Source organism: Choloepus didactylus, chromosome 4 (assembly GCF_015220235.1).
Source record: "Choloepus didactylus isolate mChoDid1 chromosome 4, mChoDid1.pri, whole genome shotgun sequence".
In the NCBI taxonomy this organism is placed as follows: domain Eukaryota; kingdom Metazoa; phylum Chordata; class Mammalia; order Pilosa; family Megalonychidae; genus Choloepus; species Choloepus didactylus.
Window position 1 is genome coordinate 149,093,804 of NC_051310.1, and position 23,585 is coordinate 149,117,388.

The following is a 23,585-nucleotide window of genomic DNA, read 5'->3' on the forward strand; positions in this document are numbered from 1 at the left end:
TAGCTCACCTAACGGTGTGCTGTTAAATGCTTTCAGTAATTAAAATGAAAGTGATCAAAGACCAAGAAGAATGACAAAAAGGGAAAAGTAGTTGCAAAGTCAAGATATTAAAGATTATTATAATATCATCTTTTCAAATTATCTTGGAAAGAAGTTCTAATTCTCAGATGTTTTTTTAACAGACCATGCAAAATCAGTTTATAAATGTAACTAAATTAAATCTTAGCAATCAATTACAGAAGTAGTTTCCTAAAACTCTTACCAACTTGGGAACAGAAACAGTAGGGAAAAAATTAAGGTTAGAAAGTGGAAAAGGAGGGAAAAGCAAGTAGAATTAGAGAAGAGACTAATGTCTGTTAGTAGAAAAACAGGAAGAGTGGCATTAGAGAGAGTCGATCTCCACAGATATACTATACCTAACAGCTGGCTGTGTTCCCCTGTGATGGAGTTCTGACTCGGGTCTGAAAAACAAACAATTGAAAAGAAAAGAAAAATTGAATGACCAAAACAAGTATTTTTTTAAAACCAGCAACAAAAATTAACTAAGGAAAGAAGAAAAAAAAAAAGTAATTCCTTAAGAAATATTAATGAAAGGATAATAAAAAAGAGAATGAACTGTTATAAAAAAGAATCATACAAATTTGACCAAGCAGTAACAGATCAATAAAGTAGAAGGATGATATTCAGGGCCTATAATAAGAGTTACATTTTGTCTTTAATGAAAAAGGAACAACTGGCTATAACAGCTCAAAGTCAAGACATAAGCAAAATATCCATTATTACTAGCAGATATGCTCTGATTTGGCTTTAAGATAAAATGACTAACTGGCTTTTGTAGATATCTATTTCTTCAATAATCCATAACAAATTACAGCAATAAGCCAAGTTCCTAAAGGAAAAGATACTGACAATAACCATTTAACAATTAACTGCTTGCTTATTTCATAGGCTTGAAAAACATTAAGAGCTAAATATGGAAAAGGCCTTGAACTCCATTTTCCTCAAAGATTAATCTCTTAAGATACTGAGGATTACATCTCGCTTTCTAAAATGCGTCTGGGGGAATAAAAATAATTTTAGATGAGGGGGTCTATGAACTTGAATTGGAAGAAGTTACATCTTTATTTTCACTAATCACCAATTCAAGTTTGGTATGGTTTCCCAATTAAGATGTGGGCAACAAACTACATAAGAGTAGTTTGTGATTTTGTCAACAATAAAAATCAGTTATTCATGTCATACTATATTTGTCACATATACCTTGTAATATTTTTTAGGTTAAATACTACTTTGAAGTTAGGGTCATTGTTAGATTAGCTTCTAGGTCTTATTATTTAATGCAATAATAAAGAAATATGTATCAAAAATTTAGTATTTTTATTACAGTATTATGAATTTCTTAATCCTATGTATACGTATTTTTTTTAAATCTTCATTTTATTGAGATATATTCACATACCATGCAGTCATACAAAACAAATCGTACATTCAATTGTTCACAGTACCATTACATAGTTGTACATTCATCACCTAAATCAATCCCTGACACCTTCATTAGCACACACACAAAAATAACAAGAATAATAATTAAAGTGAAAAAGAGCAATTGAAGTAAAAAAGAACACTGGGTACCTTTGTCTGTTTGTTTCCTTCCCCTATTTTTCTACTCATCCATCCATGTATATGTATTTTTATATACGTGTGTACACGTGAGTGTGTAGTATTTTATGCACTTAGAAACATCATTCTAAGAAGGCTTCAGACTGCCAAAGGAGTCCAAGAAAGAAAAAATGATTAAGAATTCCTATTTTAGCTTTTCAAAAGTTCAAATAATATTTTCCATGATGACTTTATATTACACAATTAAATTAAATCTAACACTTTGAAACAGGCATCCCAGACAGAGAAAAGAAGTAATTAGCACACATTAACAAATTCTTGTTTCTGTAGGGTGTTACACTCTAGAATATACTAAAGTAAATTCTGCATACTCTAATAAGAGGAGATAAAGTGGAAATCTGATTCCTATAATTAAAGCTTTCAATTCTATGTTAGCATTTTAAAATATATTTTTAAAGATTTTTTTCCTTTGACTTTGTTTTGAAAAAAAGAAATTTCAATTTTTTCTATTCTGTGATTTTTCCTCAACATACCAGTGAGTGAATTTCCGATTTTTACTTTAAACTCATCTTATTTCTCATCTAAATAAAGAATATGGCTTGTTCTTGTACATAAGACAAAGCAGGAATAACAGTTCCATAGCAAGTTAACATTTTATATTTCTGTATCTTATATGTAGGGGGAAAACTGGGCCTTATCGTTACAGAGAAGTGGCTATGTAGGTGGCATGGAAGGAAGAGTAGAGAAAGAATCAGGATTTTAAAATTGGAAGAACCTTGGTCATCATCTAAATTTACTCTACTGATTCGAAAGGAAAAAGTTGGGGAGAGGTTATCGGCATCATCCATTTTTCTGCCTAAGACTGTACCAAAACCCCTTCCTAAGATTCTAACTCCCAGCTACTGTTAGCTAATGGAAATATGCCTTGTATCCTTTACGGTGTGCTGGGACAGAACAAAGTTGACAACCTCTAACCAATACCTTAATATTTGCAGCTGAGAAAATTAATGCCTGGGTTTTAGTGGCAAAAGACTAATCACACTACTGCTAAAAGAGAAACGTTAGAGTCATGTTGCTTTGGTAACCTATTTTTATGTTTCTTAATATTCTGTAATTCTAGCTTTCTTGTCCTAAAACAAAATGATAGCTTAGAAACAAGTTATCTAGAAATGCCAAGGAATGTATCATATATATATAAAAATATCTCGGTGGACGGAGGAGGCGGGGCAAGATGGCAGACTGGTGAGCTGTATGTTTTAGTTACTCCTCCAGGAAAGTAGGTAAAAAGCCAGGAACTGCGTGGACTGGACACCACAGAGCAATCTGTCTTTGGGCATACTTCATACAACATTCATGAAAACGTGGAACTGCTGAGATCAGCGAAATCTGTAAGTTTTTGCGGCCAGGGGACCCGCGCCCCTCCCTGCCAGGCTCAGTCCCGGGGGAGGAGGGGCTGTCAGCTCCAGGAAGGAGAAGGGAGAATTGCAGTGGCTGCTCTCATCGGAAACTCATTCTACTGATTCAAACTCCAACCATAGATAGACTGAGGCCAGACACCAGAGACTCTGAGAGCAGCCAGCCCAGCAGAGAGGAGACGGGCATAGAAGGAAAACAACACGAGAAGCTACAAAGTAAAAGCAGAGGATTTTTGGAGTTCTGGTGAACACAGAAAGGGGAAGGGCGGAGATCAGGCCTTGAGGCGCATATGCAAATCCCGAAGCAAGGATGATCTCTCTGCCCAGGGCACCTTTCCTTAATGGCCCTGGTTGCTTTGTCTATTAGCATTTCAATAACCCATTAGATCTCTGAGGAGGGCCGTTTTTTTTTTTTTGTTTTTTTTTTTTTTTTAAATCCTTTTTGCTTTTTCTAAAACAATTACTCTAAGAAGCTCAATACAGAAAGCTTCAAAGAATTGAAATTTGGGCACGTCAAGTCAAGAGCAGAACTAAGAGAGCTCTGAGACAAAAGGCAATAATCCAGTGGCTGAGAAAATTCACTAAACAACACAACTTCCCAAGAAAAGGGGGGTGTCCGCTCACAGCCACCATCCTGGTGGACAGGAAACACTCCTGCCCATCGCCAGCCCCATAGCCCGGAGCTGCCCCAGACAACCCAGTGTGACGGAAGTGCTTCAAATAACAGGCACACACCACAAAACTGGGCGTGGACATTAGCCTTCCCTGCAACCTCAGCTGAATGTCCCAGAGCTGGGAAGGGGGAGCAGTGTGAATTAACAGAGCCCCATTCAGCCATCATTTGAGCAGACTGGGAGCCTCCCAACAAAGCCCAGCAGCCCAGAACTGCCCTGGGGGGACGGCACTCACCTGTGACATAACACAGTCATCCCTCAACAGAGGACCCGGGGTACACAGCCTGGAAGAGGGGCCCACTTGCAAGTCTCAGGAGCCATACGCCAATACCAAAGACTTGTGGGTCAGTGGCAGAGACAAACTGTGGCAGGACTGAACTGAAGGATTAGACTATTGCAGCAGCTTTAAAACTCTAGGATCATCACGGAGATTTGATTGTTAGGGCCACCCCCCCTCCCCGACTGCCCAGAAACACGCCCCACATACAGGGCAGGCAACACCAACTACACACGCAAGCTTGGTACACCAATTGGGCCCCACAAGACTCACTCCCCCACTCACCAAAAAGGCTAAGCAGGGGAGATCTGGCTTGTGGAGAACAGGTGGCTCGTGGACGCCACCTGCTGGTTAGTTAGAGAAAGTGTACTCCACGAAGCTGTAGATCTGATAAATTAGAGATAAGGACTTCAACTGGTCTACAAACCCTAAAAGAACCCTATCAAGGACAGCAAATGCCACGAGGCCAAAAACAACAGAAAATTATAAAGCATATGAAAAAACCAGACGATATGGATAACCCAAGCCCAAGCACCCAAATCAAAAGACCAGAAGAGACACACCTAGAGCAGCTACTCAAAGAACTAAAGATGAACAATGAGACCCTAGTACGGGATATGAAGGAAATCAAGAAGACCCTAGAAGAGCATAAAGAAGACATTGCAAGACTAAATAAAAAAATGGATGATCTTATGGAAATTAAAGAAACTGTTGACCAAATTAAAAAGATTCTGGACACTCATAGTACAAGACTAGAGGAAGTTGAACAACGAATCAGTGACCTGGAAGATGACAGAATGGAAAATGAAAGCATAAAAGAAAGAATGGGGAAAAAAAATTGAAAAACTCGAAATGGACCTCAGGGATATGATAGATAATATGAAACGTCCGAATATAAGACTCATTGGTGTCCCAGAAGGGGAAGAAAAGGGTAAAGGTCTAGGAAGAGTATTCAAAGAAATTGCTGGGGAAAACTTCCCAAATCTTCTAAACAACATAAATACACAAATCATAAATGCTCAGCGAACTCCAAATAGAATAAATCCAAAAAAAACCCACTCCGAGACATATACTGATCACACTGTCAAACATAGAAGAGAAGGAGCAAGTTCTGAAAGCAGCAAGAGAAAAGCAATTCACCACATACAAAGGAAACAGCATAAGACTAAGTAGTGACTACTCAGCAGCCACCATGGAGGCGAGAAGGCAATGGCACGATATATTTAAAATTCTGAGAGAGAGGAATTTCCAGCCAAGAATACTTTATCCAGCAAAGCTCTCCTTCAAATTTGAGGGAGAGCTTAAATTTTTCACAGACAAAGAAATGCTGAGAGAATTTGCTAACAAGAGACCTGCCCTACTGGAGATACTAAAGGGAGCCCTACAGACAGAGAAACAAAGACAGGACAGAGAGACTTGGAGAAAGGTTCAGTACTAAAGAGATTCGGTATGGGTACAATAAAGGATATTAATAGAGAGAGGGAAAAATATGGCAAACATAATCCAAAGGATAAGATGGCCGATTCAAGAAATGCCTTCACGGTTTTAACGTTGAATGTAAATGGATTAAACTCCCCAATTAAAAGATATAGATTCGCAGAATGGATCAAAAAAAATGAACCATCAATATGTTGCATACAAGAGACTCATCTTAGACACAGGGACACAAAGAAATTGAAAGTGAAAGGATGGAAAAAAATATTTCATGCAAGCTACAGCCAAAAGAAAGCAGGTGTAGCAATATTAATCTCAGATAAAATAGACTTCAAATGCAGGGATGTTTTGAGAGACAAAGAAGGCCACTACATACTAATAAAAGGGGCAATTCAGCAAGAAGAAATAACAATCGTAAATGTCTATGCACCCAATCAAGGTGCCACAAAATACATGAGAGAAACATTGGCAAAACTAAAGGAAGCAATTGATGTTTCCACAATAATTGTGGGAGACTTCAACACATCACTCTCTCCTATAGATAGATCAACCAGACAGAAGACCAATAAGGAAATTGAAAACCTAAACAATCTGATAAATGAATTAGATTTAACAGACATCTACAGGACATTACATCCCAAATCACCAGGATACACATACTTTTCTAGTGCTCACGGAACTTTCTCCAGAATAGATCATATGCTGGGACATAAAACAAGCCTCAATAAATTTAAAAAGATTGAAATTATTCAAAGCACATTCTCTGACCACAATGGAATACAATTAGAAGTCAATAACCATCAGAGACTTAGAAAATTCACAAATACCTGGAGGTTAAACAACACACTCCTAAACAATCAGTGGGTTAAAGAAGAAATAGCAAGAGAAATTGCTAAATATATAGAGACGAATGAAAATGAGAACACAACATACCAAAACCTATGGGATGCAGCAAAAGCAGTGCTAAGGGGGAAATTTATAGCACTAAACGCATATATTAAAAAGGAAGAAAGAGCCAAAATCAAAGAACTAATGGATCAACTGAAGAAGCTAGAAAATGAACAGCAAACCAATCCTAAACCAAGTACAAGAAAAGAAATAACAAGGATTAAAGCAGAAATAAATGACATAGAGAACAAAAAAACAATAGAAAGGATAAATATCACCAAAAGTTGGTTCTTTGAGAAGATCAACAAGATTGACAAGCCCCTAGCTAGACTGACAAAATCAAAAAGAGAGAAGACCCATATAAACAAAATAATGAATGAAAAAGGTGACATAACTGCAGATCCTGAAGAAATTAAAAAAATTATAAGAGGATATTATGAACAACTGTATGGCAACAAACTGGATAATGTAGAAGAAATGGACAATTTCCTGGAAACATATGAACAACCTAGACTGACCAGAGAAGAAATAGAAGACCTCAACCAACCCATCACAAGCAAAGAGATCCAATCAGTCATCAAAAATCTTCCCACAAATAAATGCCCAGGGCCAGATGGCTTCACAGGGGAATTCTACCAAACTTTCCAGAAAGAACTGACACCAATCTTACTCAAACTCTTTCAAAACATTGAAAAAAATGGAACACTACCTAACTCATTTTATGAAGCTAACATCAATCTAATACCAAAACCAGGCAAAGATGCTACAAAAAAGGAAAACTACCGGCCAATCTCCCTAATGAATATAGATGCAAAAATCCTCAACAAAATACTTGCAAATCGAATCCAAAGACACATTAAAAAAATCATACACCATGACCAAGTGGGGTTCATTCCAGGCATGCAAGGATGGTTCAACATCAGAAAAACAATCAATGTATTACAACACATTAAAAACTCGAAAGGGAAAAATCAATTGATCATCTCAATAGATGCTGAAAAAGCATTTGACAAAATCCAACATCCCTTTTTGATAAAAACACTTCAAAAGGTAGGAATTGAAGGAAACTTCCTCAACATGATAAAGAGCATATATGAAAAACCCACAGCCAGCATAGTACTCAATGGTGAGAGACTGAAAGCCTTCCCTCTAAGATCAGGAACAAGACAAGGATGCCCGCTGTCACCACTGTTATTCAACATTGTGCTGGAAGTGCTAGCCAGGGCAATCCGGCAAGACAAAGAAATAAAAGGCATCCAAATTGGAAAAGAAGAAGTAAAACTGTCATTGTTTGCAGATGATATGATCTTATATCTAGAAAACCCTGAGAAATCAACGATACACCTACTAGAGCTAATAAACAAATTTAGCAAAGTAGCGGGATACAAGATTAATGCACATAAGTCAGTAATGTTTCTATATGCTAGAAATGAACAAACTGAAGAGACACTCAAGAAAAAGATACCATTTTCAATAGCAACTAAAAAAATCAAGTACCTAGGAATCAACTTAACCAAAGATGTAAAAGACCTATACAAGAAAACTACATAACTCTACTAAAAGAAATAGAAGGGGACCTTAAAAGATGGAAAAATATTCCATGTTCATGGATAGGAAGGCTAAATGTCATTAAGATGTCAATTCTACCCAAACTCATCTACAGATTCAATGCAATCCCAATCAAAATTCCAACAACCTACTTTGCAGACTTGGAAAAGCTAGTTATCAAATTTATTTGGAAAGGGAAGATGCCTCGAATTGCTAAAGACACTCTAAAAAAGAAAAACGAAGTGGGAGGACTTACACTCCCTGACTTTGAAGCTTATTATAAAGCCACAGTAGCCAAGACAGCATGGTACTGGCACAAAGATAGACATATAGATCAATGGAATCGAATTGAGAATTCAGAGATAGACCCTCAGATCTATGGCCGACTGATCTTTGATAAGGCCCCCAAAGTCACCGAACTGAGCCATAATGGTCTTTTCAACAAATGGGGCTGGGAGAGTTGGATATCCATATCCAAAAGAATGAAAGAGGACCCCTACCTCACCCCCTACACAAAAATTAACTCAAAATGGACCAAAGATCTCAATATAAAAGAAAGTACCATAAAACTCCTAGAAGATAATGTAGGAAAACATCTTCAAGACCTTGTATTAGGAGGCCACTTCCTAGACTTTACACCCAAAGCACAAGCAACAAAAGAGAAAATAGATAAATGGGAACTCCTCAAGCTTAGAAGTTTCTGCACCTCAAAGGAATTTCTCAAAAAGGTAAAGAGGCAGCCAACTCAATGGGAAAAAATTTTTGGAAACCATGTATCTGACAAAAGACTGATATCTTACATATACAAAGAAATCCTACAACTCAATGACAATAGTACAGACAGCCCAATCATAAAATGGGCAAAAGATATGAAAAGACAGTTCTCTGAAGAGGAAATACAAATGACCAAGAAACACATGAAAAAATGTTCAGCTTCACTAGCTATTAGAGAGATGCAAATTAAGACCACAATGAGATACCATCTAACACCGGTTAGAATGGCTGCCATTAAACAAACAGGAAACTACAAATGCTGGAGGGGATGTGGAGAAATTGGAACTCTTATTCATTGTTGGTGGGACTGTGTAATGGTTCAGCCACTCTGGAAGTCAGTCTGGCAGTTCCTTAGAAAACTAGATAGAGAGCTACCATTCGATCCAGCGATTGCACTCCTCGGTATATACCCGGAAGATCGGAAAGCAGTGACACGAACAGATATCTGCACGCCAATGTTCATAGCAGCATTATTCACAATTGCCAAGAGATGGAAACAACCCAAATGTCCTTCAACAGATGAGTGGATAAATAAAATGTGGTATATACACACGATGGAATACTACGCGGCAGTAAGAAGGAACGATCTGGTGAAACATATGACAACATGGATGAACCTTGAAGACATAATGCTGAGCGAAATAAGCCAGGCACAAAAAGAGAAATATTATATGCTACCACTAATGTGAACTTTGAAAAATGTAAAACAAATGGTTTATAATGTAGAATGTAGGGGAACTAGCAGTAGAGAGCAATTAAGGAAGGGGGAACAATAATCCAGGAAGAACAGATAAGCTATTTAACGTTCTGGGGATGCCCAGAAATGACTATGGTCTGTTAATTTCTGATGGTTGTAGTAGGAACAAGTTCACTGAAATGTTGCTATATTATGTAACTTTCTTGGGGTAAAGTAGGAACATGTTGGAAGTTAAGCAGTTATCTTAGGTTAGTTGTCTTTTTCTTACTCCCTTGCTATGGTCTCTTTGAAATGCTCTTTTATTGTATGTTTGTTTTCTTTTTAACTTTTTTTTTCATACAGGTGATTTGAAAAAAGAAGGGAAAGTTAAAAAAAAAAAAAAAAAAAAAGAAAAAAGACAAACAAGGGAAAAAAAAAAAAAAAAAAAAAGATGTAGTGCCCCCTTGAGGAGCCTGTGGAGAATGCAGGGGTATTCGCCTACCCCACCTCCATGGTTGCTAACATGACCACAGACATAGGGGACTGGTGGTTTGATGGGTTGAGCCCTCTACCATAAGTTTTACCCTTGGGAAGACGGTTGCTGCAAAGGAGAGGCTAGGCCTCCCTGTATTTGTGCCTAAGAGTCTCCTCCTGAATGCCTCTTTGTTGCTCAGTTGTGGCCCTCTCTCTCTGGCTAAGCCAACTTGAAAGGTGAAATCACTGCCCTCCCCCCTACTTGGGATCAGACACCCAGGGAAGTGAATCTCCCTGGCAACGTGGAATATGACTCCCAGGGAGGAATGTAGACCTGGCACCGTGGGACGGAGAACATCTTCTTGACCAAAAGGGGGATGTGAAAGGAAATGAAATAAGCTTCAGTGGCAGAGAGATTCCAAAAGGAGCCGAGAGGTCACTCTGGTGGGCACTCTTATGCACACTTTAGACAACCCTTTTTAGGTTCTAAAGAATTGGGGTAGCTGGTGGTGGATACCTGAAACTATCAAACTACAACCCAGAACCCATGAATCTCGAAGACAGTTGTATAAAAATGTAGCTTATGAGGGGTGACAATGGGATTGGGAAAGCCATAAGGACCAAACACCACTTTGTCTAGTTTATGGATGGATGTGTAGAAAAGTAGGGGAAGGAAACAAACAGACAAAGGTACCCAGTGTTCTTTTTTACTTCAATTGCTCTTTTTCACTCTAATTATTATTCTTGTTATTTTTGTGTGTGTGCTAATGAAGGTGTCAGGGATTGATTTAGGTGATGAATGTACAACTATGTAATGGTACTGTAAACAATCAAAGTACAATTTGTTTTGTATGACTGCGTGGTATGTGAATATATCTCAATAAAATGATGATTAAAAAAAAAAATATCTCAGATAACTGAGGCAGAGTAGGTATAAAGGGGAAAAATATAAATGACTTTTCTTCTTAAAAAGAATTAACTCCGAGTGGGTTTTTTTGGATTTATTCTATTTGGAGTTCGCTGAGCATTTATGATTTGTGTATTTATGTTGTTTAGAAGATTTGGGAAGTTTTCCCCAACAATTTCTTTGAATACTCTTCCTAGACCTTTACCCTTTTCTTCCCCTTCTGGGACACCAATGAGTCTTATATTCAGACGTTTCATATTATCTATCATATCCCTGAGGTCCATTTCGAGTTTTTCAATTTTTTTCCCCATTCTTTCTTTTATGCTTTCATTTTCCATTCTGTCATCTTCCAGGTCACTGATTCGTTGTTCAACTTCCTCTAGTCTTGTACTATGAGTGTCCAGAATCTTTTTAATTTGGTCAACAGTTTCTTTAATTTCCATAAGATCATCCATTTTTTTATTTAGTCTTGCAATGTCTTCTTTATGCTCTTCTAGGGTCTTCTTGATTTCCTTCATATCCCGTACTAGGGTCTCATTGTTCATCTTTAGTTCTTTGAGTAGCTGCTCTAGGTGGTGTGTCTCTTCTGGTCTTTGATTTGGGTGCTTGGGCTTGGGTTATCCATATCGTCTGGTTTTTTCATATGCTTTATAATTTTCTGTTGTTTTTGGCCTCGTGGCATTTGCTGAACTTGATAGGGTTCTTTTAGGGTTTGTAGACCAGTTGAAGTCCTTATCTCTAATTTCTCAGATCTACAGCTTCGTGGAGTACACTTTCTCTAACTAACCAGCAGGTGGCGTCCACGAGCCACCTGTTCTCCACAAGCCAGATCTCCCCTGCTTAGCCTTTTTGGTGAGTGGGGGAGTGAGTCTTGTGGGGCCCAATTGGTGTACCAAGCTTGCGTGTGTAGTTGGTGTTGCCTGCCCTGTATGTGGGGCGTGTTTCTGGGCAGTCGGGGAGGGGGGGTGGCCCTAACAATCAAATCTCCCTGATGATCCTAGAGTTTTAAAGCTGCTGCAATAGTCTAATCCTTCAGTTCAGTCCTGCCACAGTTTGTCTCTGCCACTGACCCACAAGTCTTTGGTATTGGCGTATGGCTCCTGAGACTTGCAAGTGGGCCCCTCTTCCAGGCTGTGCACCCCGGGTCCTCTGTTGAGGGATGACTGTGCTATGTCACAGGTGAGTGCCATCCCCCCAGGGCAGTTCTGGGCTGCTGGGCTGTGTTGGGAGGCTCCCAGTCTGCTCAAATGATGGCTGGATGGGGCTCTGTTAATTCACACTGCTCCCCCTTCCAAGCTCTGGGACATTCAGCTGAGGTTGCAGGGAAGGCTAATGTCCACGCCCAGTTTTGTGCTGTGTGCCTGTTATTTGAAGCACTTCCGTCACACTGGGTTGTCTGGGGCAGCTCTGGGCTATGGGGCTGGCGATGGGCAGGAGTGTTTCCTGTCCACCAGGATGGTGGCTGTGAGCGGACACCCCCCTTTTCTTGGGAAGTTGTGTTGTTTAGTGAATTTTCTCAGCCACTGGAATATTGCCTTTTGTCTCAGAGCTCTCTTAGTTCTGCTCTTGACTTGACGTGCCCAAATTTCAATTCTTTGAAGCTTTCTGTATTGAGCTTCTTAGAGTAATTGTTTTAGAAAAAGCAAAAAGGATTTAAAAAAAAAAAAAAAAAAAACGGCCCTCCTCAGAGATCTAATGGGTTATTGAAATGCTAATAGACAAAGCAACCAGGGCCATTAAGGAAAGGTGCAGAGGGCAGAGAGATCAGCTTTGCTTCGGGATTTGCATATGCGCCTCAAGGCCTGATCTCCGCCCTTCCCCTTTCTGTGTTCACCAGAACTCGAAAAATCCTCTGCTTTTATTTTGGAGTTTTTCGTGTTGTTTTTTTTCTATGTCTGTCTCCTCTCTGCTGGGTTGGCTGCTCTCAGAGTCTCTGGTGTCTGGTCCCAGTCTATAGATTTCGCAAATTTGAGGGAGAGCTTAAATTTTTCACAGACGAAGAAATGCTGAGAGAATTTGCTAACAAGAGACCTGCCCTACTGGAGATACTAAAGGGAGCCCTACAGACAGAGAAACAAAGACAGGACAGAGAGACCTGGAGAAAGGTTCAGTACTAAAGAGATTCGGTATGGGTTCAATAAAGGATATTAATAGAGAGAGGGAAAAATATGGCAAACATAATCCAAAGGATAAGATGGCCGATTCAAGAAATGCCTTCACGGTTTTAACGTTGAATGTAAATGGATTAAACTCCCCAATTAAAAGATATGGATTCGCAGAATGGATCAAAAAAAATGAACCATCAATATGTTGCATACAAGAGACTCATCTTAGACACAGGGACACAAAGAAACTGAAAGTGAAAGGATGGAAAAAAATATTTCATGCAAGCTACAGCCAAAAGAAAGCAGGTGTAGCAATATTAATCTCAGATAAAATAGACTTCAAATGCAGGGATGTTTTGAGAGACAAAGAAGGCCACTACATACTAATAAAAGGGGCAATTCAGCAAGAAGAAATAACAATCGTAAATGTCTATGCACCCAATCAAGGTGCCACAAAATACATGAGAGAAACATTGGCAAAACTAAAGGAAGCAATTGATGTTTCCACAATAATTGTGGGAGACTTCAACACATCACTCTCTCCTATAGATAGATCAACCAGACAGAAGACCAATAAGGAAATTGAAAACCTAAACAATCTGATAAATGAATTAGATTTAACAGACATCTACAGGACATTACATCCCAAATCACCAGGATACACATACTTTTCTAGTGCTCACGGAACTTTCTCCAGAATAGATCATATGCTGGGACATAAAACAAGCCTCAATAAATTTAAAAAGATTGAAATTATTCAAAGCACATTCTCTGACCACAATGGAATACAATTAGAAGTCAATAACCATCAGAGACTTAGAAAATTCACAAATACCTGGAGGTTAAACAACACACTCCTAAACAATCAGTGGGTTAAAGAAGAAATAGCAAGAGAAATTGCTAAATATATAGAGACGAATGAAAATGAGAACACAACATACCAAAACCTATGGGATGCAGCAAAAGCAGTGCTAAGGGGGAAATTTATAGCACTAAACGCATATATTAAAAAGGAAGAAAGAGCCAAAATCAAAGAACTAATGGATCAACTGAAGAAGCTAGAAAATGAACAGCAAACCAATCCTAAACCAAGTAGAAGAAAAGAAATAACAAGGATTAAAGCAGAAATAAATGACATAGAGAACAAAAAAACAATAGAAAGGATAAATATCACCAAAAGTTGGTTCTTTGAGAAGATCAACAAGATTGACAAGCCCCTAGCTAGACTGACAAAATCAAAAAGAGAGAAGACCCATATAAACAAAATAATGAATGAAAAAGGTGACATAACTGCAGATCCTGAAGAAATTAAAAAAATTATAAGAGGATATTATGAACAACTGTATGGCAACAAACTGGATAATGTAGAAGAAATGGACAATTTCCTGGAAACATATGAACAACCTAGACTGACCAGAGAAGAAATAGAAGACCTCAACCAACCCATCACAAGCAAAGAGATCCAATCAGTCATCAAAAATCTTCCCACAAATAAATGCCCAGGGCCAGATGGCTTCACAGGGGAATTCTACCAAACTTTCCAGAAAGAACTGACACCAATCTTACTCAAACTCTTTCAAAACATTGAAAAAAATGGAACACTACCTAACTCATTTTATGAAGCTAACATCAATCTAATACCAAAACCAGGCAAAGATGCTACAAAAAAGGAAAACTACCGGCCAATCTCCCTAATGAATATAGATGCAAAAATCCTCAACAAAATACTTGCAAATCGAATCCAAAGACACATTAAAAAAATCATACACCATGACCAAGTGGGGTTCATTCCAGGCATGCAAGGATGGTTCAACATAAGAAAAACAATCAATGTATTACAACACATTAAAAACTCGAAAGGGAAAAATCAATTGATCATCTCAATAGATGCTGAAAAAGCATTTGACAAAATCCAACATCCCTTTTTGATCAAAACACTTCAAAAGGTAGGAATTGAAGGAAACTTCCTCAACATGATAAAGAGCATATATGAAAAACCCACAGCCAGCATAGTACTCAATGGTGAGAGACTGAAAGCCTTCCCTCTAAGATCAGGAACAAGACAAGGATGCCCGCTGTCACCACTGTTATTCAACATTGTGCTGGAAGTGCTAGCCAGGGCAATCCGGCAAGACAAAGAAATAAAAGGCATCCAAATTGGAAAAGAAGAAGTAAAACTGTCATTGTTTGCAGATGATATGATCTTATATCTAGAAAACCCTGAGAAATCAACGATACACCTACTAGAGCTAATAAACAAATTTAGCAAAGTAGCGGGATACAAGATTAATGCACATAAGTCAGTAATGTTTCTATATGCTAGAAATGAACAAACTGAAGAGACACTCAAGAAAAAGATACCATTTTCAATAGCAACTAAAAAAATCAAGTACCTAGGAATCAACTTAACCAAAGATGTAAAAGACCTATACAAAGAAAACTACATAACTCTACTAAAAGAAATAGAAGGGGACCTTAAAAGATGGAAAAATATTCCATGTTCATGGATAGGAAGGCTAAATGTCATTAAGATGTCAATTCTACCCAAACTCATCTACAGATTCAATGCAATCCCAATCAAAATTCCAACAACCTACTTTGCAGACTTGGAAAAGCTAGTTATCAAATTTATTTGGAAAGGGAAGATGCCTCGAATTGCTAAAGACACTCTAAAAAAGAAAAACGAAGTGGGAGGACTTACACTCCCTGACTTTGAAGCTTATTATAAAGCCACAGTAGCCAAGACAGCATGGTACTGGCACAAAGATAGACATATAGATCAATGGAATCGAATTGAGAATTCAGAGATAGACCCTCAGATCTATGGCCGACTGATCTTTGATAAGGCCCCCAAAGTCACCGAACTGAGCCATAATGGTCTTTTCAACAAATGGGGCTGGGAGAGTTGGATATCCATATCCAAAAGAATGAAAGAGGACCCCTACCTCACCCCCTACACAAAAATTAACTCAAAATGGACCAAAGATCTCAATATAAAAGAAAGTACCATAAAACTCCTAGAAGATAATGTAGGAAAACATCTTCAAGACCTTGTATTAGGAGGCCACTTCCTAGACTTTACACCCAAAGCACAAGCAACAAAAGAGAAAATAGATAAATGGGAACTCCTCAAGCTTAGAAGTTTCTGCACCTCAAAGGAATTTCTCAAAAAGGTAAAGAGGCAGCCAACTCAATGGGAAAAAATTTTTGGAAACCATGTATCTGACAAAAGACTGATATCTTGCATATACAAAGAAATCCTACAACTCAATGACAATAGTACAGACAGCCCAATTATAAAATGGGCAAAAGATATGAAAAGACAGTTCTCTGAAGAGGAAATACAAATGGCCAAGAAACACATGAAAAAATGTTCAGCTTCACTAGCTATTAGAGAGATGCAAATTAAGACCACAATGAGATACCATCTAACACCGGTTAGAATGGCTGCCATTAAACAAACAGGAAACTACAAATGCTGGAGGGGATGTGGAGAAATTGGAACTCTTATTCATTGTTGGTGGGACTGTATAATGGTTCAGCCACTCTGGAAGTCAGTCTGGCAGTTCCTTAGAAAACTAGATATAGAGCTACCATTCGATCCAGCGATTGCACTTCTCGGTATATACCCGGAAGATCGGAAAGCAGTGACACGAACAGATATCTGCACGCCAATGTTCATAGCAGCATTATTCACAATTGCCAAGAGATGGAAACAACCCAAATGTCCTTCAACAGATGAGTGGATAAATAAAATGTGGTATATACACACGATGGAATACTACGCGGCAGTAAGAAGGAACGATCTGGTGAAACATATGACAACATGGATGAACCTTGAAGACATAATGCTGAGCGAAATAAGCCAGGCACAAAAAGAGAAATATTATATGCTACCACTGATGTGAACTTTGAAAAATGTAAAACAAATGGTTTATAATGTAGAATGTAGGGGAACTAGCAGTAGAGAGCAATTAAGGAAGGGGGAACAATAATCCAAGAAGAACAGATAAGCTATTTAACGTTCTGGGGATGCCCAGAAATGACTATGGTCTGTTAATTTCTGATGGATGTAGTAGGAACAAGTTCACTGAAATGTTGCTATATTATGTAACTTTCTTGGGGTAAAGTAGGAACATGTTGGAAGTTAAGCAGTTATCTTAGGTTAGTTGTCTTTTTCTTACTCCCTTGTTATGGTCTCTTTGAAATGTTCTTTTATTGTATGTTTGTTTTCTTTTTAACTTTTTTTTTCATACAGTTGATTTAAAAAAGAAGGGAAAGTTAAAAAAAAAAAAAAGAAAAAAGACAAACAAGGAAAAAAAAAAAAAAAAAAAGATGTAGTGCCCCCTTGAGGAGCCTGTGGAGAATGCAGGGGTATTTGCCTACCCCACCTTCATGGTTGCTAACATGACCACAGACATAGGGGACTGGTGGTTTGATGGGTTGAGCCCTCTACCATAAGTTTTACCCTTGGGAAGATGGTTGCTGCAAAGGAGAGGCTAGGCCTCCCTGTATTTGTGCCTAAGAGTCTCCTCCTGAATGCCTCTTTGTTGCTCAGATGTGGCCCTCTCTCTCTGGCTAAGCCAACTTGAAAGGTGAAATCACTGCCCTCCCCCCTACGTGGGATCAGACACCCAGGGAAGTGAATCTCCCTGGCAACGTGGAATATGACTCCCGGTGAGGAATGTAGACCCGGCATCGTGGGATGGAGAACATCTTCTTGACCAAAAGGGGGATATGAAAGGAAATGAAATAAGCTTCAGTGGCAGAGAGATTCCAAAACGAGCCGGGAGATCACTCTGGTGGGCACTCTTACGCACACTTTAGACAACCTTTTTTAGGTTCTAAAGAATTGGGGTAGCTGGTGGTGGATACCTGAAACTATTAAACTACAACCCAGAACCCATGAATCTCGAAGACAGTTGTATAAAAATGTAGCTTATGAGGGGTGACAGTGGGATTGGGAATGCCATAAGGACCAAACTCCACTTTGTCTAGTTTATGGATGGATGTGTAGAAAAGTAGGGGAAGCAAACAAACAGACAAAGGTACCCAGTGTTCTTTTTTACTTCAATTGCTCTTTTTCACTCTAATTATTATTCTTGTTATTTTTGTGTGTGTGCTAATGAAGGTGTCAGGGATTGATTTAGGTGATGAATGTACAACTATGTAATGGTACTGTAAACAATCGAAAGTACAATTTGTTTTGTATGACTGCGTGGTATGTGAATATATCTCAATAAAATGATGATTAAAAAAAAAAAAAAAAAAAAAAAGAATTAACTCCTTCTGTACTGTACAATATACTTCCCTGCCTCTGACCTGGACATACACAGTGGATTATATACTCCCTTGTCAGGCCAGAACTTTCTTTGCCCCACCCCCCCAAATTTGAGATGAGCAGAAATAGTGTTAGCAGAAATAAATCTTTTGTGAATTCTGTACAAGTTCAAATTAGACTTTTGTTTTCATTTATTATAATTAAAGGAATACAGGGAAATCCTTAATACTTATTTGGTAATTTGAAGGCTAACCTCCAAGAACCTGCTTCATTAATGTTATATGTATAAGCTGAAATAAGGAAGTAAACAGACTCTTGAACCATGTCTAGAATGAAACTAGACATGCCTGTAAAAATCACCAGTAGTAACTGGGTTTAAGTTGAATGGCGTTTCTCCATATGTAAACTAAATTGTGCAAGCAACATGATAGCACAGCTCTGAGATATTCCTGGGCAACTTTCCACTGTCCTATATCTGAAATCTCCTTAACATTTTTCCTGCCTTTGGTGAGAGCACACCCAAGTTTGCCTAAGACTGGGAGTTGTCCTAAATATTACTTGAAATGACATTTATTTTAATCAAATTACTTCCTACTATAGAAACCACTTGCCAATAATATCACTCTCTAGTAGCTTTCATAAATTAAGCTGTTCCTGGGTCATAAAATAACCAGATTATATTCAAAAGCCTGAGAATTACCAGTCAAAATGGTAGTTCAAATAAAAAATAGAAACAAAACATTTACCTTTTCACAAGTACAATCAGAAAACTGACTTGAAAATATTACCTTATAACCGTAATTATGCAGCAGTTTTACAAATAGGCACTTGCTCAATATAGTTAATTTATCTTTGTAATACTTTAATAATACCTTAATACCTTAAATGGAATTATTTTATTTACTTTCTTGCCATGTGCCTTGGAGAATGGAGAGAGAGAAAAATGATTTTGTGTGGTACTCTTTTGCAAAACTGCCACTGTATATAGTTTTCTTTTTTCTGAAGAGGCTTATTATTTCCCTCAATTTGCCCACAGCAATAGCCTTTTCCTGAATTTCCTTTGATAATAACTTAATCTACCATTCTTGATAGAGAATTTGAAACAAATGAAGGCCAGCCTGTTTCTTGTAGCTACAATTCAGTGTATAGGGTTTTAATCTTGATTAAAGAATCAATAATTTCATTAAGTAACAATAACAGACAAAGCTGCCTAATTCTTTAAAGAAGTAGGCATGGCCAAGTACATCAATAAGAGCATACACATCAGAATAGTTAGCCTTCTGTGCTACTGGCTACATTATCTAAACATACTTCAAAGGCTATTCACGCTACCAAGTAGCTGAATCACTGGTCTTGACATAAGAAATTTCTAATTTTCTGGACTCCAAATTCTTAAACCAAAGCAGCAGTACATCAGAAACTATTTTAACTCAGAATTGTGCAAAGATTCAGAACCAAAGACAACTATATTAAACATTCACATTTATTAGATTCTGCTTCTGTTTATGAGTAGGTGCTCATCTTGGTGGGAAACCTAATTGGAGAAACAAGTTGAAATAAGGTAGAATCTGAAAGGCCTATCCTCTATGGAGGTTTTGAAATTATTACAATGAAACTAGGCAGACCTGGAAAAATTTACAAGTAATTAATGAAATGAAATAGATGGGTAAAAACAACATGCAATTTTTTTGGCCAAGTAATTAAACAGTAAGATGGAAATGTAAACTATTGCACTCAAAAATTTAATAATTCATTAGCTTTATGTTTATAGACTAACCCAGAAGAGTTAAAAGATCCTTATTTGAATTTTTAATATAATAAAAATACAATAAAAAAATAATAAAAAATATTTAGTCTACTTCAGCCAAAGGGAAAAAAAGATAATTTCTACTGGGATTTATAGTTCAGTCCAAACTATCTGCCTGTTATGTGATTTGTGTAGACAGCTAATTATGGCTAGAATAAGTAGCACTGAACCACCATGGATGGTATCTTCATGTACCAAAAAAAAAAAAGGCCCATTCACAAAGTCTCATGAGGACAGGTATCCAGATTGGTTTCTTATTTCCCCAGAATTATGATTTATAAACAGGGCTATACCTAAAAATAATTATAATAAAATAAATTAAAACCTGGGAAACATAAATTTTTAATTTTAGTACCATCTTCACAAAATTCTAGCCCTTTATTCACTTATTCTATGTTCCCTTATATCGCTACCCTAACTGCCAAGGAATTACTCTGGGCCTTGCCTTTTCTAGCAATACCTCCTTTATCCTTTAGGACATGTCAAGATCATTTACCCACTCCTTCAAAATCAGACTTTATTAATCATCATTTCATTCCTTTCACAGTCCATCTTTCTTCCTTTTGAAGTAATAATCAATGAGTTACTGTGATAAATCAAACATTTCCCAAAGCACATATTCTTTAGTATATCAGAAGGGATATTGTAAGAAGCGTTTGCAGTGGGGTAGATAAGTAAATTTGGCAAACTTGTTTAAATGTTAAGCAGATTTCTATAACGTATAATTTCTCAGATCCTTCAATATACTAATGGACTGCCTGGCTAATCTTTAAAAGGCTATAATATTTAGTATAATCTAGATGTACCAAAACAGATACCTCATTTTTCAAACATCTTTCATGATTAGTGTTCTATGGTACACACTGGTAAATTTTGGACTAATTCATATCTATATACTAAGGTTAAAGAGTAACTCCCTATATCATTTCCATTTGCTCGCCCATTCACTCAGAAAGCACTATTTCTGGGCGGGGCAAGATGGCGGACTGGTGAGCTGTATGTTTTAGTTACTCCTCCAGGAAAGTGGGTAGAAAGCCAGGAACTGCGTGGACTGGACACTACAGAGCAATCTGACTTTGGGCATACTTCATACAACACTCATGAAAACGTGGAACTGCTGAGATCAGCGAAATCTGTAAGTTTTTGCGGCCAGGGGACCCGCGCCCCTCCCTGCCAGGCTCAGTCCCGTGGGAGGAGGGGCTGTCAGCTCCGGGAAGGAGAAGGGAGAACTGCAGTGGCAGCCCTTATCGGAAACTCATTCTACTGATCCAAACTCCAACCATAGATAGACTGAGACCAGACACCAGAGAATCTGAGAGCAGCCAGCCCAGCAGAGAGGAGACAGGCATAGAAAAAAACAACACGAAAAACTCCAAAATAAAAGCAGAGGATTTTTGGAGTTCTGGTGAACATAGAAAGGGGAAGGGCAGAGCTCAGGCCCTGAGGCTCATATGCAACTCTCAAAGAAAAGCTGATCTCTCTGCCCTGTGGGCCTTTCCTTAATGGCCCTAATTGCTTTGTCTCTTAACATTTCAATAACCCATTAGATCTCTGAGGAGGGCCCTTTTTTTAAATCCTTTTTTCTTTTTCTAAAACAATTACTCTAAGAAGCCCAATACAGAAAGCTTCAAAGACTTGCAATTTGGGCAGGTCAAGACAAGAGCAGAACTAAGAGAGCTCTGAGACAAAAGGCAATAATCCAGTGGCTGAGAAAATTCACTAAACACCACAACTTCCCAAGAAAAGGGGGGTGTCTGCTCACAGCCATCATCCTGGTGAACAGGAAACACTCCTGCCCATCGCCAGCCCCATAGCCCAGAGCTGCCCCAGACAACCCAGTGTGACGGAAGCGCTTCAAATAACAGGCACACACCACAAAACTGGGCGTGGACATTAGCCTTCCCTGCAACCTCAGCTGATTGTCCCAGAGTTGGGAAGGCAGAGCGGTGTGAATTAACAAAGCCCCATTCAGTCATCATTTCAGCAGACTGGGAGCCTCCCTACACAGCCCAGCAGCCCAGAACTGCCCTGGGGGGATGGCACTCACCTGTGACATAGCACAGTCATCCCTCAACAGAGGACCCGGGGTGCACAGCCTGGAAGAGGGACCCACTTGCAAGTCTCAGGAGCCATACGCCAATACCAAGGACTTGTGGGTCAGTGGCAGAGACAAACTGTGGCAGGACTGAACTGAAGGATTAGACTATTGCAGCAGCTTTAAAACTCTAGGATCACCAGGGAGATTTGATTGTTAGGGCAACCCCCCCTCCCCGACTGCCTAGAAACACGCCCCATATACAGGGCAGGCAACACCAACTACACACGCAAGCTTGGTACACCAATTGGACCCCACAAGACTCACTCCCCCACTCACCAAAAAGGCTAAGCAGGGGAGAACTGGCTTGTGGAGAACAGGTGGCTCATGGACGCCACCTGCTGGTTAGTTAGAGAAAGTGTACTCCACGAAGCTGTAGATCTGATAAATTAGAGATAAGGACTTCAATTGGTCTACAAATCCTAAAAGAACCCTATCAAGTTCAGCAAATGCCACGAGGCCAAAAACAACAGAAAATTATAAAGCATATGAAAAAAACAGACGATATGGATAACCCAAGCCCAAGCACCCAAATCAAAAGATCAGAAGAGACACAGCACCTAGAGCAGCTACTCAAAGAACTAAAGATGAACAATGAGACCATAGTACAGGAGATAAAGGAAATCAAGAAGACCCTAGAAGAGCATAAAGAAGACATTGCAAGACTAAATAAAAAAACGGATGATCTTATGGAAATTAAAGAAACTGTTGACCAAATTAAAAAGATTCTGGACACTCATAGTGCAAGACTAGAGGAAGTTGAACAATGAATCAGTGACCTGGAAGATGACAGAATGGAAAATGAAAGCATAAAAGAAAGAATGGGGAAAAAAAATTGAAAAAATCGAAACGGACCTCAGGGATATGATAGATAATATGAAACATCCGAATATAAGACTCATTGGTGTCCCAGAAGGGGAAGAAAAGGGTAAAGGTCTAGGAAGAGTGTTCAAAGAAATTGTTGGGGAAAACTTCCCAAATCTTCTAAACAACATAAATACACAAATCATAAATGCTCAGCGAACTCCAAATAGAATAAATCCAAACAAACCCACTCCGAGACATATTCTGATCACACTGTCAAATATGGAAGAGAAGGAGAAAGTTCGGAACGCAGCAAGAGAAAAGCAATTCACCACATACAAAGGAAACAGCATAAGACTAAGTAGTGACTACTCAGCAGCCACCATGGAGGCGAGAAGGCAGTGGCACGATATATTTAAAATTCTGAGTGAGAAAAATTTCCAGCCAAGAATACTTTATCCAGCAAAGCTCTCCTTCAAATTTGAGGGAGAGCTTAAATTTTTCACAGACAAAGAAATGCTGAGAGAATTTGCTAACAAGAGACCTGCCCTACTGGAGATACTAAAGGGAGCCCTACAGACAGAGAAAAAAAGAAAGGACAGAGAGACTTGGAGAAAGGTTCATTACTAAAGAGATTCGGTATGGGTACAATAAAGGATATTAATAGAGAGAGGGAAAAATATGGCAAACATAAGCCAAAGGATAAGATGGCCGATTCAAGAAATGCCTTCACGGTTTTAACGCTGAATGTAAATGGATTAAACTCCCCAATTAAAAGATATAGATTCGCAGAATGGATCAAAAAC

At 38.5% G+C, this 23,585-nt stretch overlaps 1 protein-coding gene across 4 annotated transcripts in view; it reads right to left on the minus strand.

The window, feature by feature from the left end:
- SLC12A6 (solute carrier family 12 member 6) overlaps positions 1-23,585 on the minus strand; it is a 153,745-nt gene that overhangs the window by 81,611 nt on the left and 48,549 nt on the right. For 3 of the 4 annotated variants that reach the window (XM_037834405.1, XM_037834407.1, XM_037834408.1), the window contains one exon: positions 417-461. The exons of the other annotated variant lie outside the window; for it this stretch is intronic. In XM_037834405.1, coding sequence (XP_037690333.1) covers positions 417-461 — 45 coding nt within the window. The remainder of the gene's footprint in view (positions 1-416; positions 462-23,585) is intronic. 4 annotated transcript variants of the gene reach the window in all.